Consider the following 22,775-nt stretch of genomic DNA (forward strand, 5'->3'; position numbering starts at 1 on the left):
AAACGGGTCAAATGTTAGCAGGCTCACGTTTTCTGCCACCTTATCCATAATGTCGGATCACTTTTGTTACGTAGATTAAAAATAAATAAAACCCACTGCATTAAATCCTACTTATTCGCTTCCATATTTTAACTGCCCCTATCTTAACAACTAATAATAAAATACCTTTTGTTAATTGCTAATCCAAAAAGGTTGTGGCGTAGTGAACACACACACACTGAGGTTTCTAATGTAGGCGAGGTTTGCGAAATAAGTTCCATTGTGTACACAAGAGAGTGTTAATGTATGGTAGATACACCAGAGCTATTTCATTACGGTGTGCTCGCTGTGCATTGCCTTTGTTTCAAAGGCTAAGTAAACCCTCGTTCGGAATCCTCACTACGTACACGAGCTCTACATTCAAAAATTAAGAAGTTATTGATTTAGCCGGACAAATTCTTGATGTGCGGTCTAAATGTGCTTTTGGGGGGCATAGCTCGCTGTTCGGTTTATGCACGCGACAACCTAACATCTGGAAACGCGTTAAATACAGCTCGTAATGCATTTTATTTGATAGGCCGACGCGTTAAAATATACGGACAGATGATTTTGTCTGTGAACATGGTTAGTTACCTTTCCACACTGGTTTCAGGCGATTGATAGTCCCCCTCCCCCTTACCTCCCCTCCCCCAAAGACACACCCTCCTCCCCCATTCACTGAGGCCTTCTTGCCACATGCAGGAAACGTAGCGCGAGTTCGCCATGTTCGTTGGGGGAAGCGACTTACAAAAGCGTCTAACAACGCACGTGCTCGTGTATCCAGAGCGGGGGGCGTCGCATTGGCACGACATAGCTGATCAATAGCACGGGGGCACAGATGACCCCTGATGCATTTGGTGTGTCACGGCCCAGATTCTGGGACGCGGAAAAGATGGATGCCGGGGACGATTAAAAAAGCAGGCATGGCGTTTCCAGCCCACGCGTCAGCCTTCTTCCCCATGTTCCGGGCGCACCCGCACAGTGCACGACTGCATGTGTAATGCATGTAGGGCGCGCGCGCGCGCACACACACACACACACACACACACCATTTTAAATTGATAGCGTTAGTGAATATGCCCCTTCCCCCCGCGCTTCCTCCGCCCTCCGCCGAGGCACTTGCACGAAACCCCGCAGTATCCTTTTCCAGCGCGAGCGTGCGTGCTGTGGCGTTTTACTATTTCAACTGGGCAGCCAATGAGAAGCAAGATACTCAAAGAAAGGCACTATAATGGAGAAGGGGGTCGTGCTAACTATAATATGATTCAGGGTAGCGATAGTGCGACCGCACACACGAAATCCCCTAATGTACGTAGGTTCCCCCCCCTGCTAATCCTCCCCCCTCCCTCTCCAGCGGCCCCCACCCCGGTTTCCCGTACCATTTTCCCCAATCCAACACTTAATTGAGGAACCGGGATTCCTCACGTGCGAAGTTGATTTGTAGTTTGAACACGTGGCTCATTCAAAAAAGCCGGAATATTCAAGAGATTTTTTCTTCTCGGTTTTATTTAGAGGCGGCGCCAGTATTAACGTGTGTGTGACAGTTTCGGTCTTTCTGCCAAAGGGGTTCGGGGAAGACAAAAAGTAGTTTTCGCCTCCTTCTGCCCGACCCACCATCGTAAGGAAAGGCGGAATACATAATTACAAATTTATTTATTTTTTTGCGCGATAGACGGGGAGAAGGACCGCGATACCTCGATAGGCTTTTCCCACTAAATACATCGATAGCAGCCTAAATAGGTAGCACACTCGCACCCTGTTTCGTGATAGCGCGTTTCACCCACAAGACTACATCTGTGAAGATAAATCAGCTTTTTTTTCGTCAGGAAGGTTGGCATTTTCCCGTGCTTAACGCCATGAATAAGCTGTACATCGGCAACTTGAGTGAAGAAGCGAGCCCGGTGGAGTTGGAAAGTATCTTCGAGGAGTGGAAGATTCCTGTCAGCGGTCCGTTTCTGGTTAAAACGGGTTATGCGTTTGTGGATTGCCCCGACGAGAAAATCGCAATGAAGGCCATAGACATTCTTTCAGGTAAGAGAGAGCCCACGCGCGGCGAATGTGTTTCCCTTTATACAGTAATCTAGTTTAGACCGCGATTGCGTTTTGTTCGTGTCCATTAACGCAACGCCACAGTTTAAACGGGTGGATGTGGAACAGTAATGTATAGGGGTGGGGTGTATGTAAAAGGGTTTTTTTTTCCCACCCTCTCAATGATTCCCTTTGAGGTTTGGTGCTCGTTTGGGGTCCGACACTGTGGGCGTAGCCTACTGTCACCACTTTTTAAAATTTCATTTTTACAAATTAAATTTTTAAAATTTGCACCGGGTCCGAATCTATCGATACAACGGAGTGGCTCGCGCCCATGTTGGTGGGGGGTGCGCCTGTTCCACTGCAACTCCATAGCGCGCGGGGCTGCGGCCGGGCCCGGGGCGTCGGGGTCACCCCAAGCCTGGCTCGATGTTGCTTTACGATTGTAACAGCGGCCAGCTGTATGCACGGGTTACTTTTCTGGTGTTCGGGGTGTACGCTTTACCCACGCATTAAAGCACAGAACAGAATTAACACAAAGATTCACAGGGGGGGAAAGTTTATGTAATTTAGTGAGCAGCCATCGTGTTCTCTTCATTGCTTATTGTAGTGCTTGGTTAACTGCACTTCCAGGCGGTTTAACAATGTCTTTGTGAAATGAAATGCTCGCTGCCTTATTTAACTGTTAAAAGGGAAGACCTGAATTGTTAGTCATTGCTACTGCGTGACAACGTGTAGCAGAAGACATTAAATGGAGTACACATTGAAAATGCCATCTAAGGTTAGCTGTGTGGAGTGGGCCGTGGTTGACGACCATATCCTCGTAGTTAAGTTGTGCTTTTTCTCTTCTAGGCTTCTCTTGCCCTCTTGAAGCGTGATTGGGCTTCTATCCTAAATGTGTTTACAAAAGTTGTTTCGCAACACCGAATAAAGTGTATTTTTACACTTCTGAAGCGCGAGTTTCTGTGATTGTTGGCTAGATTCTCTCGCCCATACACGAATTTAAATTAACTTCTTTTAACATCTCTCCAGGTAAGGTAGAACTTCACGGAAAGCTTCTAGAAGTGGAACATTCAGTCCCAAAAAGACAAAGGTAAATTTCTATTATCCAATTAAATGTCTTGTTTAATTTTACTTCAGTTAACTGTGACCTCTCGCCTGTACACAAGTGTGTAGTTGCATTGAATGTTGGCTAAGTGCTTAAATGAACCGTGTTGTTTCTGTAGCACGAGGTTCACGCAGAGATGTTATTTTTGTGTGAATTATTTTGGAATCGGGAGGAAACTATCGTTGGATGTGTTTTTATGAATTTAGAAAAAAAATGTGAATAGGTGCAAGCAGTATTATTATTATTTTTTAAAATAATAATTTACGTCAAGCCCAACGAAATGTGGAAGGATCTGAGTGTTTAACTAGCTTCCTGGTCATTAATATTTATACATTAATTTTGAAGTCGCCCAAAAGTAGAAATGGTAGCCTTAAAAAAAAATTTAAAGAAAGAATTGTTGAACATGCCAACTGGACACGTTCAGTTTGTGTATAAATGGAACACAATGTATTCTTTTAAATGCCTGTGGATACTTTTTTTTCCCCCTTAAAAAAAATGGTGTCACACTTTTTGAGGGGGAGGGGAGGGTTACACATTCCCCCTTCCCCCTTTTCTCTTCACTTTCGGGTGCAGCGCTTTTGGACTCCTAAAAAATGTGAGTTTGGCTGGCTGGCAGGACTGCGGCCTAGTCTGGCTTGCCCTGTTTGTTGGGGCCTGTAGATCGACGTGTAACGTTCCGGCTTGGAGAAGCTGCTGTCGCTGTTTCAAATTACGTCTTTGCACAAAATTGGTTGACACATTTTACACGACAACCTCCTTAAGTGTTCATTGCCGGAAACCTTACAGATTTCTACCTTCGTGACTGGCCGGAATTATTCTTCGTATCTGGGTATATGTAACTGTAGGAGGATTTAGTGCGTTAACTTGGTGCATAAGTTAAGTGTTGATAATGTTCGAAAGTGCAGTGACTGGTGTGTCTATGAATATAAAATTCTGATTACATTTAGTAAAATCGTGCGTTTAAATATTGTAAGGGCCGTAGGTCAGCTCTAGAATACTTAAACTACGTTCTTATTTTACACAATTCAATGGGACTTTTTTGCGTAATGAAACTGAAAGATTTTTGTCTTTAAAACGTGGTTTGTCTGTGCGTGACCAGCGTGACCAGCGTGTTTGAAATGCCTAGAAGAATTAATTTATGCTGGACTCCGTTTACTATTACTTTTCTTTTCTTTTTTTTTGGGATGCTTTTTTGCGCTGTTTAAAAAAAAATAAAGAATGCTGAAGCAACTTATTTCTATTTTTTTTCTTTTATTTTTTAGAGTGAATCTGTCGGTGTATGTACGATTTCGCGCTACCTCTCCCTTTTGTACAACAGTTGCATATGCACCCAAAATGTCTCTTAAACGCATATTGTGGAATGGGCCTGTTTTTAAACTGACCTGCTGACATTTCCAGCGAAGACCAATATGGTTAAAGCAGTGTTTTTGACAGTTCTAGCTGGTCAAACCTGGTCAAAGCAGATCAGGCTGGTAGAGTAAACTGGTGGATGAGCTGACTGTATTGGCTGTTTAGCTGGTTGACCAGCTAAAAGTGATAAATGCATCTTAAACCAGCTTGACCAAGTTCGGCTGGTTAAGCTGGAATTTTCAGCAGGGTGACTAAATGAATCCACCACACACACACACACACAAAAGTAGTCTGAAGTGCAGTTTGAACATTCTGAAATGATATGTTCATTTCACATGTAGGGTTGCAAAATTAGGTGGGTGTGTGTCTTCCTGAAATTGAGGCTTTGTCTGTTCTGGGCAGGAGTTTAGGCTAAGCGCTGGCCTCTGTGAGGTCATCCCTCAAAAGGGCCAATGGGAGTGCGGTAGTCCCTCGAAAGACCCAATGGGAGCGGGCCGTTGGTTCTGCAGGCTTGGAATTCCAAGCCTCAGCTGAGCCCCCAGTGACTTGGGGTGTGACCTTTGAACCCTGTGGGGAATTGGGAGGGGGGGCAGGAATGCTGTTGCTCAGATGCGGGGGGAGGGGCTCTTTTATTTTCTATGTGGAGGAGAGGCTGTAGTAAATGCTTGCGTGTGTGTGAGAGCGAGCGAGTGTGTGTGTGTGTGTGTGTGAGAGAGCGAGCGAGTGTGTGTGTGGGGTTGGTAATCCTTTCCTGCTGAGTGAACCTCTCGCTAGTTCCAATATTTTTAAAACCACACCTCCCCTCACATTGTGTTCTGATTGGACCCTCTCATTCCCTGCTCCGATTGGCTCCTGCCTTGTGCTGAGGGAGCCCTGATTTTTAAAGGCTGTGATTGGTCCGCTGTGGGGTCATGTGATTTCCCTGGGAGAATCCCTGCCCCTGAGGACGTGTTTAGTGAAGGCGGTGCTCTTGAGTTTTAAGGGGTTAAAGGTCAGTGTGACTGGCGGTTCTGTCCCCACCATGTGGGCCCGTGTAGAGCGAGGGGGTCGGGGTGCAGGGAGCGGTCGTTTGGGACCGCTTTTGGGGCGACTGCCGCTGTGAGGAACACCCCCCAGTGGTCATCAGCCCTCCAGAGCTTTCAGTCTGAAGAATTGTGTGTGTGTGTGTGTGTGTGTGGTGGCAATTAAAGCCATTATGTTGGTCCCATTGGCCGCAGTGTGTGAGCGTTCTTGGTCACGGTTCACTGTGGTACGATATAGAGCTGCTCCCGTTTCACCCCTGAACCTCACTAGCACTGAACCAGTAACTGAAATCCACTTCAGTGTTCTCAAATGAGGGGGGAAAAAAGTAAATTTAAAGGATCTTTATGTAAATTGGCTGTTTAAATATCAGGGAAATTTAAGAGATTTCAGTGCCTGCAGACAGGACTTGCTCAGGGAACTTTTTTTTTTTTCTCCTCAGGACTAATTCATTTATTGTACTTATTTTCTTAGTGTCAGTTTTAGTGAGTGAGTGGGCGTGGTCTGATTTGGGTCACACTGTCTTAGTTTAGGGTCTCTGTCTCTGTAGTGTCTGGTCAGTGAAACCTGTTGATTCACGTACAGGTTTTGTAAAAGTCTCAGTGGGAATCTCACTTCACAAAATCCTGTATTATAACAGGTTGCTTTGGTGCTGATTGGCTGAGAGTGTTCTACAGCGATTTTGTGAAACCGATGCAAAATGAAGACTGAGTAACTGTTAATGTAATTCGTATCACTCTGTGCATGAACAGCTATTGAGACGTTACAAAATTAAATGATATTCTGTCGTTTGTTAATTGTCTATATGTTGCACCGGTCTTATAATAGTGATATCGTACTCGAGGTCGTGCTGTATTGTGAACATTGTCGCGGCTATGGGGGTTGCCAGCTCTCGGCTTACCGTCGTGCCTAACGACGCCCCTGTTGCCGTGACCATTCGCTGTACAGCACGGCCTCTCCTGCTGCGTTGCTTCCTCAGTGTTTCTAAAATCAATTTTGGTGTGTTCGCTCATTTAGCTTATCCCATAAATATTGCTTTAGTGTGTGGGTTCATCCACAGTAGAACCCATGCAAGATGGCTTGGATGCCATTAGGTGTGTGCGTGGATTTTGGGGTGAGTAAACATTCTCATTGTGTTCATCACTCCTCATATGATATATTTCACTGTGATACCCCACCCTGCTCACTCTGGAGCAGGCTGTACCTCAGGCCTGTTTCTGTACCCTGGAGCAGGCTGTGCCTCAGGCCTGACTCTGTGCCCTGGAGCAGGCTGTACCTCAGGCCTGACTCTGTGCCCTGGAGCGGGCTGTACCTCAGGCCTGACTCTGTACCCTGGTGTGGGCTGTACCTCAGGCCTGACTCTGTGCCCTGGAGCAGGCTGTACCTCAGGCCTGACTCTCTGTGCCCTGGAGCAGGCTGTACCTCAGGCCTGACTCTCTGTGCCCTGGAGCAGGCTGTACCACAGGCCTGTCTCTCTGTGCCCTGGAGCAGGCTGTACCACAGGCCCTGTCTCTGTGCCCTGGAGCAGGCTGTACCACAGGCCCTGTCTCTGTGCCCTGGAGCAGGCTGTACCTCAGGCCTTGTTTCTGCACCCTGGAGCTGGCTGTACCTCAGGCCTGACTCTGTGCTCTGGAGCAGGCTGTACCTCAGGCCTGTCTCTTGTCTGTTTAGGACACTAATTGCCAGTTTCACAGACACAAATTAAGTTTGGCCCTGGACTAAACTGAATTTAGTCTAGGGCTAGGCTTAATCTGTGTCTACAAAATGGGCCCTGACGCTTCTAAAATGTAGCCCAGTATATTATTTTTATTTATTCAGTGAAATCAAACTGGCAGCACTGTGGGCAGTCAAACTCACCGCTCTCTCAGCTGAGATGTTTATGATTTAGAGTTGACTCGTTTAAGGCTGTTATGGTTGTCCTGTTACCGTCCACTGCTTAAGCATTTCAGGTGCCTTTATTGCTCCTCTGGAGCTGAAGATGAGAAGTTTTGAGGTCAGTGCCATGGTAGGGCAGTGTGGTTATGGGGTCAGTGCCATGGTAGGGCAGCGCGTGGTTATGGGGTCAGTGCCATGGTAGGGCAGCGCGTGGTTATGGGGTCAGTGCCATGGTAGGGCAGTGTGGTTATGGGTTCAGTGCCATGGTAGGGCAGTGCGTGGTTATGAGGTCAGTGCCATGGTAGGGCAGTGTGGTTATGGGGTCAGTGCCATGGTAGGGCAGTGTGGTTATGGGGTCAGTGCCATGGTAGGGCAGCGCGTGGTTATGGGGTCAGTGCCATGGTAGGGCAGCGCGTGGTTATGGGGTCAGTGCCATGGTAGGGCAGTGTGCTTATGGGTTCAGTGCCATGGTAGGGCAGCGCGTGGTTATGAGGTCAGTGCCATGGTAGGGCAGTGTGGTTATGAGGTCAGTGCCATGGTAGGGCAGCATAGTTATGGGGTCATTGCCATTGTAGGGCAGTGCATGGTTATGAGGTCAGTGCCATGGTAGGGCAGTGTGGTTATGGGGTCAGTGCCATGGTAGGGCAGTGTGGTTATGGGGTCAGTGCCATGGTAGGGCAGTGCATGGTTATGAGGTCAGTGCCATGGTAGGGCAGTGCGTGGTTATGAGGTCAGTGCCATGGTAGGGCAGTGTGGTTATGGGGTCAGTGCCATGGTAGGGCAGTGCATGGTTATGAGGTCAGTGCCATGGTAGGGCAGTGCGTGGTTATGAGGTCAGTGCCATGGTAGGGCGGTGTGGTTATGAGGGCAGTGCATGGTTATGAGGTCAGTGCCATGGTAGGGCAGTGCGTGGTTATGAGGTCAGTGCCATGGTAGGGCAGTGCGTGGTTATGAGGTCAGTGCCATGGAAGGGCAGTGCGTGGTTATGAGGTCAGTGCCATGGTAGGGCAGTGCGTGGTTATGAGGTCAGTGCCATGGTAGGGCAGTGCGTGGTTATGAGGTCAGTGCCATGGTAGGGCAGCGCATGGTTATGAGGTCAGTGCCATGGTAGGGCAGCGCATGGTTATGAGGTCAGTGCCATGGTAGGGCAGCGTGGTTATGAGGTCAGTGCCATGGTAGGGCAGTGCGTGGTTATGAGGTCAGTGCCATGGTAGGGCAGTGTGGTTATGGGTTCAGTGCCATGGTAGGGCAGCGCGTGGTTATGGGCTCAGTGCCATGGTAGGGCAGCGCATGGTTATGGGGTCAGTGCCATGGTAGGGCAGTGCGTGGTTATGAGGTCAGTGCCATGGTAGGGCAGCGCGTGGTTATGAGGTCAGTGCCATGGTAGGGCAGTGCGTGGTTATGAGGTCAGTGCCATGGTAGGGCAGCGCGTGGTTATGAGGTCAGTGCCATGGTAGGGCAGCGCATGGTTATGAGGTCAGTGCCGTGGTAGGGCAGCGTGGTTGTGCTAATTGTTAAACGGTCTTTCTGAATGGTTGGTCCATAGGATTGTGTGTGTGTGTGGAATATTGTGTTGCTGTAGGTTGAAACCTTGTGTAAACACGCATTGGACTTTGGAGTTTGGTGATGCAATAAGTCAGCCTGTAGTTGTGTAACTGTGCTGTAGCCACTGGTGCTATTGGCTATTCAGGATAAAGCCATTGATTATTCAATTAAATCTAATTGACAGAGAACTTAATGTTGCTGTAAAGAAAGCTGCTCTCATTTTTCCATGTCATTTTTCAAGTGTCTGCAGGTTTGATTTCTTATAGCCCCAATTAGATGCCGGCATCTAAAAATAGCATTCTCTTACTATTGCTTTCATGGGTCACTGATTTAAGGTACACTACGGTAACACCTAAGCCATCGTAAAGTGAAGACTCTTCGCACTTTGATGCAAAATATTTTTTTAAAAGTCTTTATCGGTAAAACCACTACAGATAAAAGAAATATCAAGCTAGTCCCCTTCCCCAAAGCAGAGCTGAAATTGACATCCCAGGTTTATGATTATGGTATTTTATAATTTACTCTGCTTTCAAACATAGCTTACGGCTTCCTTTTGGCTGAAACTGCGGCTTGGCTATTCTACTGCGCGCCGAATTTCACTTTGCGTTTTTGCATAGCACGTGTGGAAGCTTAGCTCTCTCTTTACAGGAGCTTTGTTTGTTTATCAGCAAATGTTTGCATAAAAGACACTGCAGTAGTGATAAAGGGCTCTGTATTATTGTTTATTGTTTATGATTTGATTTTATATTTCTGTCATTTTCCTCCTTGTGAGCTCTCACTCTGTTGTGATCAGTAGGTTTGCTGCTGACCAGCCTGATTCACGGCAGTCTGGCAGCTGATCGCAGGTCAGAGGACTCAGCACGGCAAAGCCCAGCTCACTTCGGTGGATTTAGTTTGTGTGAGCCATTAGCCATTATGAACATTCTGTTCATAGAAGCTCTCCAGAAGGACAGCATGCGCCTGAAATATTGGGCTTGGTCAAAAAGAGAGAATGGGGGAATGGAGATTTTGTTTTGCAGGGTTCCAGAGGGCGCCACCCTCAATGGAAAACGATTTTTGGATTTATTTCTTGTTTTTCAGAATAAATAGCTCCTGTGTGTTTATGGAGTGAGACTCCCATAGGATCAGGTTTAACTCCAGTCCTGTAGGTGGCGCTGTGTCTGGAGGTTTAACTCCAGTCCTGTGGGGGGCGCTGTGTCTGCAGGTTTAACTCCAGTCCTGGAGGTGGTGGATGTGTATGTGGATTCTTTAGCCAATCAATAACTTGATCACTGGAGCCCTGAATTGCACCAAACACTAGCAGACACACCCGCTAGGGCCACGGACCAGAGTGTCAAAGATTATATTCAAGAAAAAGGCTCCACCCAACAACTGGTAAAAACAAATCAATTGATGTCATAATTAAACATTAATTGTTCCCGCCCCTTTTTGGTTGCTGGGTGTGTTCTGTACCACAAAATCAAAGGGCATATCATGTTTACAGTCATCTTAAGACCCTGTCTGCAGTTTGATTATCTCCTTTCGTATAATGGTACTTGCATGTTTGCTGATTCCTCGGTTTTGATGACGGGTAGATTTGCGAACATGCGCTCGTCTGCATGGACAGTGAATTGTGTGTCTCACATTGGAAGCTGAACGAGTGATGATGTTTTTGCTGTGGAACCTTCCGCTGTGCGGATGGTATGAAAGTGGCTCCTTGCTAACGTTATGGCAACGTGGACACCCTGCAGCCACAGCGCTAAGGCCAGTGGAAGATTCAGGCGTGTTTGCTTGTTTGTTTTAAAAACAGGCTCTGCCTGATTCGTCTAAGATCAGCTCCCATTCTGCATGCAGGAAGTGGCAGATCTGTAAACACTTAAACACTGGATCGCTGGACAAAATATACCAATGATTTTCTTTTATAATTGACTGAAAGGTCTGCTTATTTGCACTGAATAAAATTGCTGTGACTTCTTGCAGGTAATTCAGTACGCCTAGATCTCTGCGTAGACAACATCCATTCAGTTTAAAATGGCTGAGCCTGCCTATGGATGTTTTTCTTGCATCATGCTTGTGCATTGTGAGGAACTGTTGCTGAGTGTGGAGTTTATTGCAGCTCCACGTCCTATGAGTTCTCATCTGTGTTGATATGGGAAGTTGTGTGTGTGTGTGTGTGTGTGAGAGAGAGACCATTTTTGGGTGTTTCTGTACATCTCATCCTTTTCCCCCATTTGGCAAAATTCTCCATCCACCCCCCCCCTCTTCCCTCCATCTCTTCATCCTCTGCCTCCTGTAGGGGCACTCTGTGTAAAAGGGTTGCATAGCAACCCTCGCTATGGGTTGTGACACTAAGAACTCGTTTACCTTTAACGCACAGGTCAGTGGAGCTGCACATCAGATTTACATTAATCATTCAGATGTTCATTTTTGGGTTTCAGATCAGTTACCCCCCCCCCCCAGGTTTTGGAATGCCCCCACTCTTTACCCCAGCATTTTAAAGGGCCAGCTGTGCTGATGTACACAGTCAGTGGTTCTCGATGAACCCCTGCACACATTAAGGTCTGTGGATATTCGTGAGTAACAGGGGCGCTATATTTATAAAGTGACGTTAGTCGAGTTTTTCAAATGTAAATTTCCGCGTATTAAGCAGTGCAGCGTGGGTCATTGAGTCCGTTGCGTCAGGGTCAGCTGCAGCGGAAATCTAGAAAACTCGTCAAATCTCCGCGAAACTACCTGGATGGATAGATGGCGTGCTGGGTGGGTGGAGCTGTACTTTAGCGGTTTTTCATTTTCGGGCGTGGTTCAGTGTGCCCCTCCGCTGGGTCTCCTCTCCCCCGGGGGCTTGGGCTGGGCCCCGGGGGCTTGGGCTGGGCCCCGCCTCTCTGTGGGCGGGGTTTGCTGGAGCTGTTTTTCCATTGGCTCCCCACACCCCCACGCGTGTGTGTCCAGTTTCCTGAGTGCTTGGGGGCATTCAGCTGTTGCTCTGGGAAACACTTTTTTCACCAGCGTTGCCGTGGCGTTAAATCTAACGACGAATTTGCACCGTGGGGTCTGCTTCGTTCCGGCACCCGAGCTCGGGGATCAGAGTGACCCAGCGGCCTGGCTGCTGTAACCCAGCGGATGCCTCAGGGTCCGCTCCACTCCGGGTGTCGATCAGGCACGGGTCTCAGTGTTTGTGTCACTGACGGCAGCCTGGGTGTGTTGAGTATCTTTGAGCACGTGGGTGTCTTTAGGGTTAGCTGTGTGTTCTCGGATTCTTTTCGGGGTGCTTGGGAATCATTAAATTGACTCTTTAATTCCCTGGAAGTGCCTCTGATTCATTTTCTTGTTCGTTTGGGAGACGTCTGTGGGGAAACTGGCTCGGTGGCTCTTTGTACCCAACGTTTCTTTTTTTTTTTTTTTTTTTTTTTCTTTTAGGTTTGAGTTTACCTGCTCTTCTTTTGTCTGCCTCCAGGGTTCTGGTTCTGCAGGAGCGTTGTCATGGCGCTGGGTTCTGGTTCTGCAGGAGTGTTGTCATGGCGCTGGTTTCTGGTTCTGCCGGACCCTTAACTCTGCCTCTCTGTTCACAGGAGCTGCAAGCTGCAGATCCGGAACATTCCGCCACACATGCAGTGGGAGGTGAGTCCGGGCCGGGTCCCACCTGTTTGAGGTCCCACCCCTTTGGGTCCTGCCCGTTTGGGTCCCGCCCATTTGAGGTCCCGCCCGTTTGGGTCCCGCCCGTTTGGGCACCCGAGGCTGAGCAGACCGCTGCAGGCATTGTCTCCAAATGCGTCCCCGCCCACCTGACCACCCAGCCTCACCTGAGAATGGAACCTCAGTTCCCAAACCATCAAATCTGCCGTTATATAAGCTTACACGATCATATAGGCAGCTACAGTGTGTGTGTGCACATGTATGCTTGCCTGTGTGTGTGTGCGCATGCACATACAACTATGTGCATTTATCTGCTGCTGATAAGGCCTTTCCTTTGATCTCTGGAGGGTCCAAGGACTCTCTCGCTCACGGACCTTGTCCTTTATCTAGCCGATAAACTCTCTGTGACAGGGCGGGGTACTTAGCCTGACAAGCCCCTCCCACTGCTCTCTGACAAGCCCCTCCCACTGCTCTGACAAGCCCCTCCCACTGCTCTCTGACAAGCCCCTCCCACTGCTCTCTGACAAGCCCCTCCCACTGCTCTCTGACAAGCCCCTCCCACTGCTCTCTGACATGCCCCTCCCACTGCTCTCTGACATGCCCCTCCCACTGCTCTCTGACATGCCCCTCCCACTGTCCCCTCTTACTGTACCACACCTGCCCTTGCTCCTGATTCCATCCAAACGCGTGTGGGGTGTTTGGGTGGTGGGCTTCCTCCCTTTAGGGCGGGTCCAGCTGTGGGGTTCTGAGTGTGCAGAAAGGCCACGCCCCCCTCAGACATGGAGCTCTTCCTGTGCTCGCCCTGTCCTGACTGGCTCTGCCAGCAGCTGAACCAGTTCCAACGTTCTCTCCGAAGCAGCCATGGTTAGCAGCGAGCTGCAGCTTCTACTCCTAGCTGCTTGATTGGCTAGAAGCTGCAGAGACAGCCTAAACCTCTGCTGCTTTGCTTTACCGTGCGTGCTTGCGCGCCTGCGTGTGTGGAACCTGTCCTGGGACAAGGTTCGAGGCATTTCGGGGCTGGTTGTGACGCGGTCTTGTCTCCGCAGGTATTGGACGGCTTGTTGGCTCAGTACGGGTCAGTGGAGAGCTGTGAGCAAGGTAAGCCCCTAACGGCCCAGACCACTCGCTCCAGTCCAGGGGTATGTGTTTAAACTGGGGCTTGTGTGTGTGTGTGTGTGTGTGTGTGTGTGTGTGTTTAAACTGGGGTTAGTCCATGGGTGTGGTTTTTATTTAAATTTTTTATCTTTTAGTGAACACAGAGACAGAGACTGCCGTGGTAAACGTGAAATATGGTGCTAAGGACCAAGCCCGACAGTGAGTAACGCACACGCACTGGCACACGCACTGGCACACGCACTGGCACACGCACTGGCACACGCGTGTGCACGCGCACGTAAAGAGTGAGCAGCGCTCGCCTGAGGCCCAAAGGCTCCGTAGGCAAACATGATCTGGCCCAAAAATATAAAAATCTTACCCAGATAACACTATGTATGATGTAGGCACATGGGGAGACAAGAAATATCACCTATTGCGACTACTTTTTTGTGGGGGGAAAAAAAGATTGACTTTGTATTTTGTATTGCTGCCATTGATTTGCCACGGGTGGCTGAAACGCCTATACTGGAGCCAACCGCACTGGCGCTAGTGAGCAACGTCTCTCTCCAAGACCCGGAAGTGAGCTAAAACAAAAACAACAACCCCGTTTTGGTTGCTTGGTGCGTACGGGTCAAATTGGTGGCTAATTTAACGAGCGCGTTTCCATTCCGATGAGGTCATCAGGTGTTCTGAGTGAACCCGGCTCCCCTGGGAATCGGACCTCAGTTACAGGCTGATAAAACCTGGCTCTCTGCTGCCCTCTACTGGTCGGTGTCAGTTGGTGATCCCAGCAGGCGGTGGAATAAGTTTCGTTAGCCTCTGTATCGGCATGTTGAACATTTTGGTAAAGCTGTGGTCTCTAGGCCACTAAAACAGACTTGCACTTCACTGAAGCCCCTCCGTTTGCTGTAGTTTACCGTCTCCACAGCAGATTAAAATGGGGGGGGGGGTAACGGCGTGTCATGTGACGCCCCCGTTCGGCGGGCGCGCTGACGCCGCGCGCTCTGACTGGTCTCCAGGGCGCTGGAGAAGCTGAACGGGTTCCTGATGGAGAGCTACGCGCTGAAGGTCAGCTACATCCCCGACGAGACCGTCGCCCAGGAGGCCCCGCCGTTACCGGGGCGACGGGGCTTCGCGCCCAGGGGGCCCCCCCGGCAGGGCTCCCCGGGGGCGGGGCCGGGGGCGAGGCCCAAGCTGCAGTCGGACGTGCCCCTGCGCATGCTGGTGCCCACGCAGTTTGTGGGCGCCATCATTGGCAAGGAGGGCGCCACCATCCGCAACATCACCAAGCAGACGCAGTCAAAGTATGTCACCGATATACACACACACACACACACACACACACGCATGCACAGACATGCATGCTCACGCACACAGATATACATGCATGCCCCATAAACACACACGCTCCCACAACCATACTGTCGCTCACACGCATGCACAGGCACGCACGCTCACAGACACCATACACACGCTCACACACACACACACACACACACACTCGCACAGACTCTGTACTCACACGCACCATAAACACACACACAGACACGCACTAAATTCACGCATGCGTTCTGGTTCTCATACTTTAAGCTGTTATTGAAATGGGGGGCTGTAAGTGGAATGGGGGGCTGGGGTGTATATTTTGAGCCCTTTATTAAATTCCTGCTCTCTCTGACCGCCTGAGAATTTCATTCTGCCTTTGGATAGCTGCTGGTCTTAGTAGCGGGGTAGCATTGGGTTAGCAGCTAGTTTTACTGGCAGGTTAGCATCAGGTTAGCAGAGGTCGGTAGCTGTGCTCTGGGTCCTGTGCAGGATCGATATCCACCGGAAGGAGAACGCGGGCGCGGCGGAGAAGCCCATCACGGTGCACTCCACGCCCGAGGGCTGCTCGGCCGCCTGCCGCACCATCCTGGAGATCATGCAGAAGGAGGCGCTCGACACCAAGTTGTGAGTGCAGCCGCTCCCGGAGCATCATGGGAGATATCCCGCTTGCACTGGATGTTTTAGTGAACTGTCTTTAACCCCAGCCCTGGTCACCCCGCATTTTTGGGGATTAGTAGGATGGGTTGAGTGGCTGGGGTTGGTACATGTTTGGGGGTTAGTAGGGTGGGTTGAGTGGCTGGGGTTGGTACATGTTTGGGGGTTAGTAGGGTGGGTTGAGTGGCTGGGGTTGGTGCATGTTTGGGGACTAGTAAGGTGGGTTGAGTGGCTGGGGTTGATAGGTCAGTCTCATCTGTGCTCCTCTCTCAGCACTGAAGAAATCCCCCTGAAGATCCTGGCACACAACAACTTTGTCGGTCGTCTGATTGGCAAGGAAGGAAGAAACCTGAAGAAGATTGAGCAGGACACCGAGACCAAGATCACCATCTCTCCGTGAGTGTGTGTGAGCGCTTGTGCGTGCGTGCGTGTTTGTGTAATGGTGAGTGTGATTGTATATATGTATGAAGGTGAATGTGTAATGGTATGTAATTGTGTGTGTGTGTGTGAGCGCTTGTGCGTGCGTGTGTGTGTGCATTCTCGCGTGTTTGTGTAATGGTGAGTGTGATTTGTATATATGTATGAAGGTGATTGTGTAATTGTGTGTGTGTGTGTGTGTGATGTCTGTGCTGTGCCTCGTCTAGCCTGCAGGACCTGACCCTGTATAATCCGGAGAGGACCATCACAGTGAAGGGCTCGATCGAGGCGTGCGGCCGCGCCGAAGAGGAGGTGATGAAGAAGATCCGCGAGTCCTACGAGAACGACGTGGCCGCCATGAACGTGCGTCACACCCGCTTATCGATCGCTCGCGCGTTTACGGATCAAGTGATCGATCGAATGATTGTGTATAACTGTATTGAGATTGTTGTCGGTGTGTGTTTGTAGTGTGTTTGGGGAGCGTGTGGTTAGAGCAGAAAGTGCAGCTCTAATAAGATCCTGTGATTGTTAGCGGGTGTAATTGTTAGCATGCGGATGGCAGTGCAGTGTAATGGTTTTGTAACTTAAAGGTTCAGATCCCAGGGAGGGCACCACTGTTGTACCGTTGAGCAGGGTGCTTAACCTGCTGCACTGCTCCAGTATGTGTCCAGCTGTGTAAATGGATGCAGTGTTGATGTGACCTTTCTCTTCCCTGCAGCTGCAGTCGAACCTCATCCCCGGGCTCAACCTGAACGCTCTGGGGCTCTTTCCCTCATCAGCGCCCAACATGCCCCCCTCCATGATGGGCGGGCCCCCTCCTGGAGCGCAGGCCTCGTACCCCTCCTTTGGGGTGAGTGTCGACACCCCCACCCCACTATGCCGGGTGCTGGTGGGAGGTGTGTCTGTGTCTGTCCGTCATGTTGACCTCCCACCTGCAGGGGGCGCTGTGGAAGGTGACCTGGTCTGTGTCTTTGTGTGTGTCTGTGTGTGTGTCCGTCATGTTGACCTCCAACCTGCAGGGGTCCCTGTGGAAGGTGACCTGGTCTGTGTCTTTGCTTCTCTTCCCTCGTAGACTTGCCTGTTTGGGGCCGATGCGCCATTTTGGGCATCGGTGGTGTCAGCGGGCAGCCAGCCTGGTGCTGTAAGTCACCCTTCCCATGGTGCTTTGCACGGCTTCTCCTGGCGGCTGGCTGCAGGGAGTGCTGGGGACGGCTGAGCAGGTGCTCTCTAACCCCCCCCCCCCGCCCCAAGCGCTTACATGGCCCCTGGCGGCTCATAGGGGGTTTGGCCTGTAGGGGGCAGAGTGTCTGTCTGTTTCACTGCCTGCTTTCAGAACGGGGATCTGACCCGTTCGGTAGGGTCGCTAGCAGCCAACGTTTAATTTCCCACAGTGCACTGCTTCTTAAAGCAACACGCTGCTCTCAGCCTGATCACTAATGCTGTTTAATGCGACACTGGGGTTAAATGACATTTTCAAGATTCCCAGTTTCTTTCCCCCTGAGAAGATCAACCCTTCTGCGATGCGCTGCCCCGTTACCTCTCCCCAGCCCAGTCTGTGGTGCCCCCTGCTGGCTGCAGAGGGGATGTTCAGGAGCAGCTCTCTAAGCAGAGCCCACTTTGTGTGGAATTTTCTGGAATGCCGCTGTGTACCTGCGCTTCCCGTTAGGTAAACTGGGTGTGTTTAAGCTGGGTGATTACCTGCGTGAGGGGAGACCACACCTGTGTCTGCATGGTGTACCTGGTGCTACTGTTCTGCCCGGAGCTGCAGGTGCTGCTGCTGCTCACCTGTGTGAAGCTCTGCTGGGGGTGATGGGGCAGGAGCCCCCCCTACGCGGCCCCAGGAGGCCCCACACCGGCCCGCGGAGAGACTCCACCGCATGTGGGCCAGTTAATGTACTGAAATAACGTTTACAGGGGCGTGTGTGTGTGCACGCTTGTGCGTGGGCGTGAGCGTGTGTGTGTGCACGCTTGGGCGTGGGCGTGAGCGTGTGCACGCTTGGGCGTGAGCATGTGAGCGCACCTGGAAAAGACTGCAGGAGGTTCTCTCAAGTGAAGATGCCTCTCGTCTGGGGTTTGATTTCAGTGGTGGACTTCCATCCAGTTTCACAGCTAGTGACTAATTCTGCTGACCTCACAGCTATTCACATTCTCATGAGCAAATGTAGCAATTTTACTGTGAGCAAGAATCACAAAACGCAAACCCTTCTGTATGTGTGTAATATATATATGGTGCGTGTGTGTATGTATGATGTGTGCATGCATGGTGTGTGTGTGTGTGTGTGTGTGTATGTATGATGTGTGCATGCATGGTGTATGTGTGTGTGTGTGTATTGTGTATATGTATGTATGGTGTGTGTTCGTGTGTGTATTGTACGTGTGTGTGTGTGTATATATATATATTATATATATGGTGTGTGTGTGTGTATATATGATGTGTGTATACGTACGTGTCTGTCTGACTGTCCCTCCCCCCCCACAGCCGCCGGAGTCGGAGACGGTGCATCTCTTCGTCCCGGCCCTGGCGGTCGGCGCCATCATCGGCAAACAGGGCCAGCACATCAAGCAGCTGTCCCGCTTCGCCGGGGCCTCAATCAAGGTCAGGACGACGCGTCAACGTACCTCACCTGTCCCCACGCCCGCACCTCACCTGTCCCCATGCCCGCACCTCACCTGTCCCCACGCCCGCACCTCACCTGTCCCCACGCCCGCACCTCACCTGTCCCCACGCCCGCACCTCACCTGTCCCCACGCCCGCACCTCACCTGTCCCCACGCCCGCACCTCACCTGTCCCCACGCCCATACCTCACCTGTGTCCTGCCTGTGAAAATCACTGTCGTTTGCACGTGTTGCGTTAGGTGGTTGCTACTTGAAGTGTCACTGAAAGTACTCTCAGAGTCATTCATGCACTTATCAGGAAATGTAGCTAAAATGTCAGATGGTGTAAATGTTAGGGAATAATTCAGTAACTGGGGCCAGAAGTTGGCATGAAAACACACAACGGTTCCGGCCCTCGTTGCCCACGGTTCCTGGCTAAATGCAGACCTGTGATTGGTTCCAGATTGCCCCAGCTGAAGGGCCTGACGCCAAGCAGAGGATGGTGATAATCGCGGGGCCCCCGGAGGCTCAGTTCAAGGTAGGACCCGCGGGTCCGATGCCCACCGCCCGCTGCCCACCGTGTCATCTCACTTTCATTTACCGCTGCGGCCTGGGTGTGGCTGCTGAACATTCATCAACCCATCGCAAATAACATGATTGGTGTTCTGGACTGTTCGCTGCATCGTTCATCACCTCTTCTCTTGGGTCTCTTAAATCATCATGTTGTAAGGGATGTTTTGATGGCTGATTGGCTGTAGTGATGGTGTAGTCCAGGGCTGACCAACTCTGTTCCTGGCTCAGCATCTGGTTAAGGTAGAGAATTTGTGAGGTAATGCTTGAGTTGAGCATCTGGTTACTAAAGAGAATCTCTAGAAGAACTCTCTTCCTGGCAATCTACCATCCTGTTGGCTTACATTTCATCCCTATTCTGGCACTCATGATTCTACTAAATAGCTGCTGAACGAGAGTTCTCTAGCTGTTGAATGAGGTGTGCTTTGTTAGGGTTGGCATGAAAACCTACAGGACGGTAGATCTCCAGGAACAGGTTTGGACAGCACTGGCATAGAATTTAACATGGTGTTTGTTTTGCGAACATTGGGCTGGTCTTACTGCTGTCTGCCAGGGTCCAGTTCTGACAGTACTGCTCAAACACCTGTTTTCTAAAGCAGCCCCTTGGCCACGCCCCACCGTTCTTCTTTTGAGGGTGCTTAATGTCCCCCCCCCTCCTCCCCCCACAGGCTCAGGGCAGGATATTTGGGAAGTTGAAAGAGGAAAACTTCTTCGGGCCCAAGGAGGAAGTGAAACTGGAAGCGCACATCAAAGTTCCGTCCTACGCCGCCGGCCGTGTCATCGGAAAGGGCGGGAAAACGGTAAGGTGGAGTCACCGGCGGTTCTCCCTCCTCTCAGCAGGCGCGGCCCGTTTCCCTCGTCTGGTGTCACTGAAGACCAATTCGATCGACGTTAACATTGACTGACTGACCGTGTTGGTCACCAAAAGAGGAGGATGGGCTCCCCCCTTGAGCCTGGTTCCTTCCGAAGTCTCATCCCATCTGCTACACTGCTGCTTTAGGCTTGCTCCTGTGGGGCTTTAGGCCAGGGTTGTCTGAAGCGTACTGTGACAGTTGCTGTGAAATGTGCTATATAAACTAAATTTGATTTGATTGACTGAAGAAGTGTTGCTGTGACATGGGGTCCCCCCTCACCGATTCAGAAGCTGATTCTAGATCAGTGCTTCTGGCCTGAGGCCCTTTGGAAGCACCTGAGTGAACCCAGACCCCCCCCCTCCCCCCCCACACAGGTGAACGAGCTGCAGAACCTCACCAGCGCTGAGGTGGTGGTGCCCAGGGACCAGACGCCCGACGAGAACGACCAAGTCGTCGTGAAAATTACCGGACACTTCTATGCAAGTCAGGTAAGTGTGTGTGTGTGTGTGTGTGTGTGTGTGTGTGTAACCGTAGCTGTACTGTGTGAGTGTGAGTGTCTGTAACCCTGGTTGTAGTGTGTGCTGTAATGTGCATGTGTGTGTATCCCCAGCTGGCGCAGCGGAAGGTCCAGGAGATCCTGTGTGTGCGTGTGTGTGTGTAACCCCAGCTGTAGTGTGTGAGTGTGAGTGTCTGTAACCCTGGTTGTAGTGTGTGCTGTAATGTGCATGTGTGTGTATCCCCAGCTGGCCCAGCGGAAGGTCCAGGAGATCCTGTCTCAGGTCAAGCGGCAGCAGAAGGCTCCCGGGGCCCAGCCGGTGCTCAGGCGCAAGTAGAGGAGGCTGATTTCGGTACCCCCCCCAGCCCCCTCCTCCCCACCCCCGCTGCCCCAGCGCAGAGATGTGCTCCAGGTCGGGACAGAGCGCATCACCCGCACCAGCTCCAGGGCAGGTCACACTCGGTTTCGTCATGGCAACGTCTCCATGGAAACCGACATCCTCTCGCATCTCTGCTGAGATGGGATTTTGTTTTTTTTCTTCCCTCTCTTTTTCTTTAAAAAAAAAAAAAAAAAAACACTCAGTTTTGGAACGGAATGAATACCCCTCTTCACTTCCTGGTGTGGAACACAGGAACACACTCAACACCGCGCGCCTGAACACTTAATTTGCCTTCTGTTCCCTCTGAGTGCAGTATTGTGTGTGTTTAATGATGCTCCCGCGATGGCTAAAAGTGTGAAGTGATAGAGGGGTGTTTCCCTCCTCACGTCTCAGTGGGGGGGGCGGGGCAGGGTAGGGGGGGCGGGGCGTGGGACAGGGGGGAGGGGGGAGGGGGCGATTGTTTATTGGGAGTTGGGGGAAGGGAAACTCTTGTCCCAGTATTGATAGTGGCATTTTATAAATTCGGATGCGTTTTATAGAGTAAAACACTGCCAGAGCTATGAAGGACGTGTTAAATGCTGTTGGCCTGACAACGGAGTTAATATGCATTTTTTACCAAACTACCTCAAGCTTTAGTACCTCAGAGAAGAAAATGATATATGAAAAAAATGTTCCTTTCTTTTTATTTTGCTTTGTGGTATTTTGTATACTTTATAAAGCTGATAGTTCTTGAACATTTTATTTTTTTAAGAAAATTTAAAAAATTTTGCTCAGCTGCCAACAGAGTGACTTCAACTCTTTATTTTACAAACGGTATATGTACATGTGTATAGTGAGCGTGTGTATATAAGAGTATATGTGTACATATAAGAGTATTAACTGAGACTTGAAGAGTTGTTGCGCCCTCTGCTGGTGGCTGATGGGAGTGTTAAATAGCCTCAGTTTTCCTGAGGTTCTCAGCGCCATCTTCTGGACAGGACATGTACAGCGATTTAGTAATGCCGAATAATGCCAACATTACATACTGCAGCAATGAAGTTTTTTTTTTTTTTTTTTGGAGGGTGGGGGGGATTGGGGTGGGGTCGAGTGGGAGGGTTGGGTTAAGGGCAGTGTGGATTCAAAAGAGTGTTTGGGGGGGGGGGGAGGGGGGGGGGCGAGGGCCGGGGTATGGGGGAGAACCATTCGATTGAATACTAGATGTCAGCTATAATGGGATAAGTTTACAAAATCCGGCCGTCTTACTGCGGCGTTGAGTCGAGCGCGTTTTCGCTGAAAAAAGCAAACGTGGGGGGTGGGGGTGAGGGAGGGGGGCGGGGTGGGGGTGGAGGTGGAGGTGGGGGCGATCAGTTAATAATGAACCTTTTCAGAGAAAATGGAAGCAAAATTGGAGTAAGCCTCGGTTTTTTTTTTTTGTTTTTTTTTTTGTTTTATTTGTGCAGAATGTAAATATGGTTTTTTGATTGTGGTAAAGATCTGTCTACCTCAGATTTTGGGGGCACGGCAGAACACCCTCCCCCCTCCTTCACAACACCAGGCTTCACCCCCCTACCCCCAAGCCCCTCCCCAGAAAGGCTTCTATGTGGGGGGAAGGCAAGCCTGCTCTGGAGAGTGTGGCTTCACCCATGTGCTCACTGTTAATGATCTACCTCTTACAACACATTAAAATCAGAGGCATATCTCTACTTTAGCTTTAGTTATTTCCCCCAGAATTAACCACAATGTACAGATTAGGGTCTAAAAGGAATGATTCTGAAAGTTTTTTTTCCCCCATACTAATTTCAAAGCAAAAAAAAAAAAAAAAAAGATGGTGTAGCTTTTTTTTGATTTGGTGTTTT

At 50.1% G+C, this 22,775-nt stretch overlaps 1 protein-coding gene across 2 annotated transcripts; it reads left to right on the top strand.

The window, feature by feature from the left end:
* Positions 1 to 1,402: 1,402 nt before the first annotated feature.
* On the top strand, positions 1,403 to 21,351 carry igf2bp3 (insulin-like growth factor 2 mRNA binding protein 3). Of its 2 annotated transcripts, none has more exons than XM_035429062.1 (16): positions 1,403 to 1,758; positions 1,845 to 2,049; positions 3,079 to 3,139; positions 12,493 to 12,541; positions 13,603 to 13,654; positions 13,807 to 13,870; positions 14,671 to 14,955; positions 15,464 to 15,598; positions 15,902 to 16,024; positions 16,273 to 16,408; positions 16,764 to 16,895; positions 18,525 to 18,641; positions 19,105 to 19,179; positions 19,880 to 20,011; positions 20,440 to 20,553; positions 20,809 to 21,351. In XM_035429062.1, the coding sequence occupies exons 2-16, from the start codon at positions 1,875 to 1,877 to the stop codon at positions 20,896 to 20,898; spliced, it is 1,740 nt and encodes a 579-aa protein (XP_035284953.1). In that variant the 5' UTR covers positions 1,403 to 1,758; positions 1,845 to 1,874; the 3' UTR covers positions 20,899 to 21,351. The 2 variants fall into 2 exon arrangements, with proteins under 2 accessions (XP_035284953.1, XP_035284954.1); XM_035429063.1 differs by having other exon boundaries at positions 1,849 to 2,049.
* Positions 21,352 to 22,775: the final 1,424 nt, after the last annotated feature.

This window comes from Anguilla anguilla, chromosome 8 (genome assembly GCF_013347855.1).
Source record: "Anguilla anguilla isolate fAngAng1 chromosome 8, fAngAng1.pri, whole genome shotgun sequence".
NCBI classification, from domain to species: domain Eukaryota; kingdom Metazoa; phylum Chordata; class Actinopteri; order Anguilliformes; family Anguillidae; genus Anguilla; species Anguilla anguilla.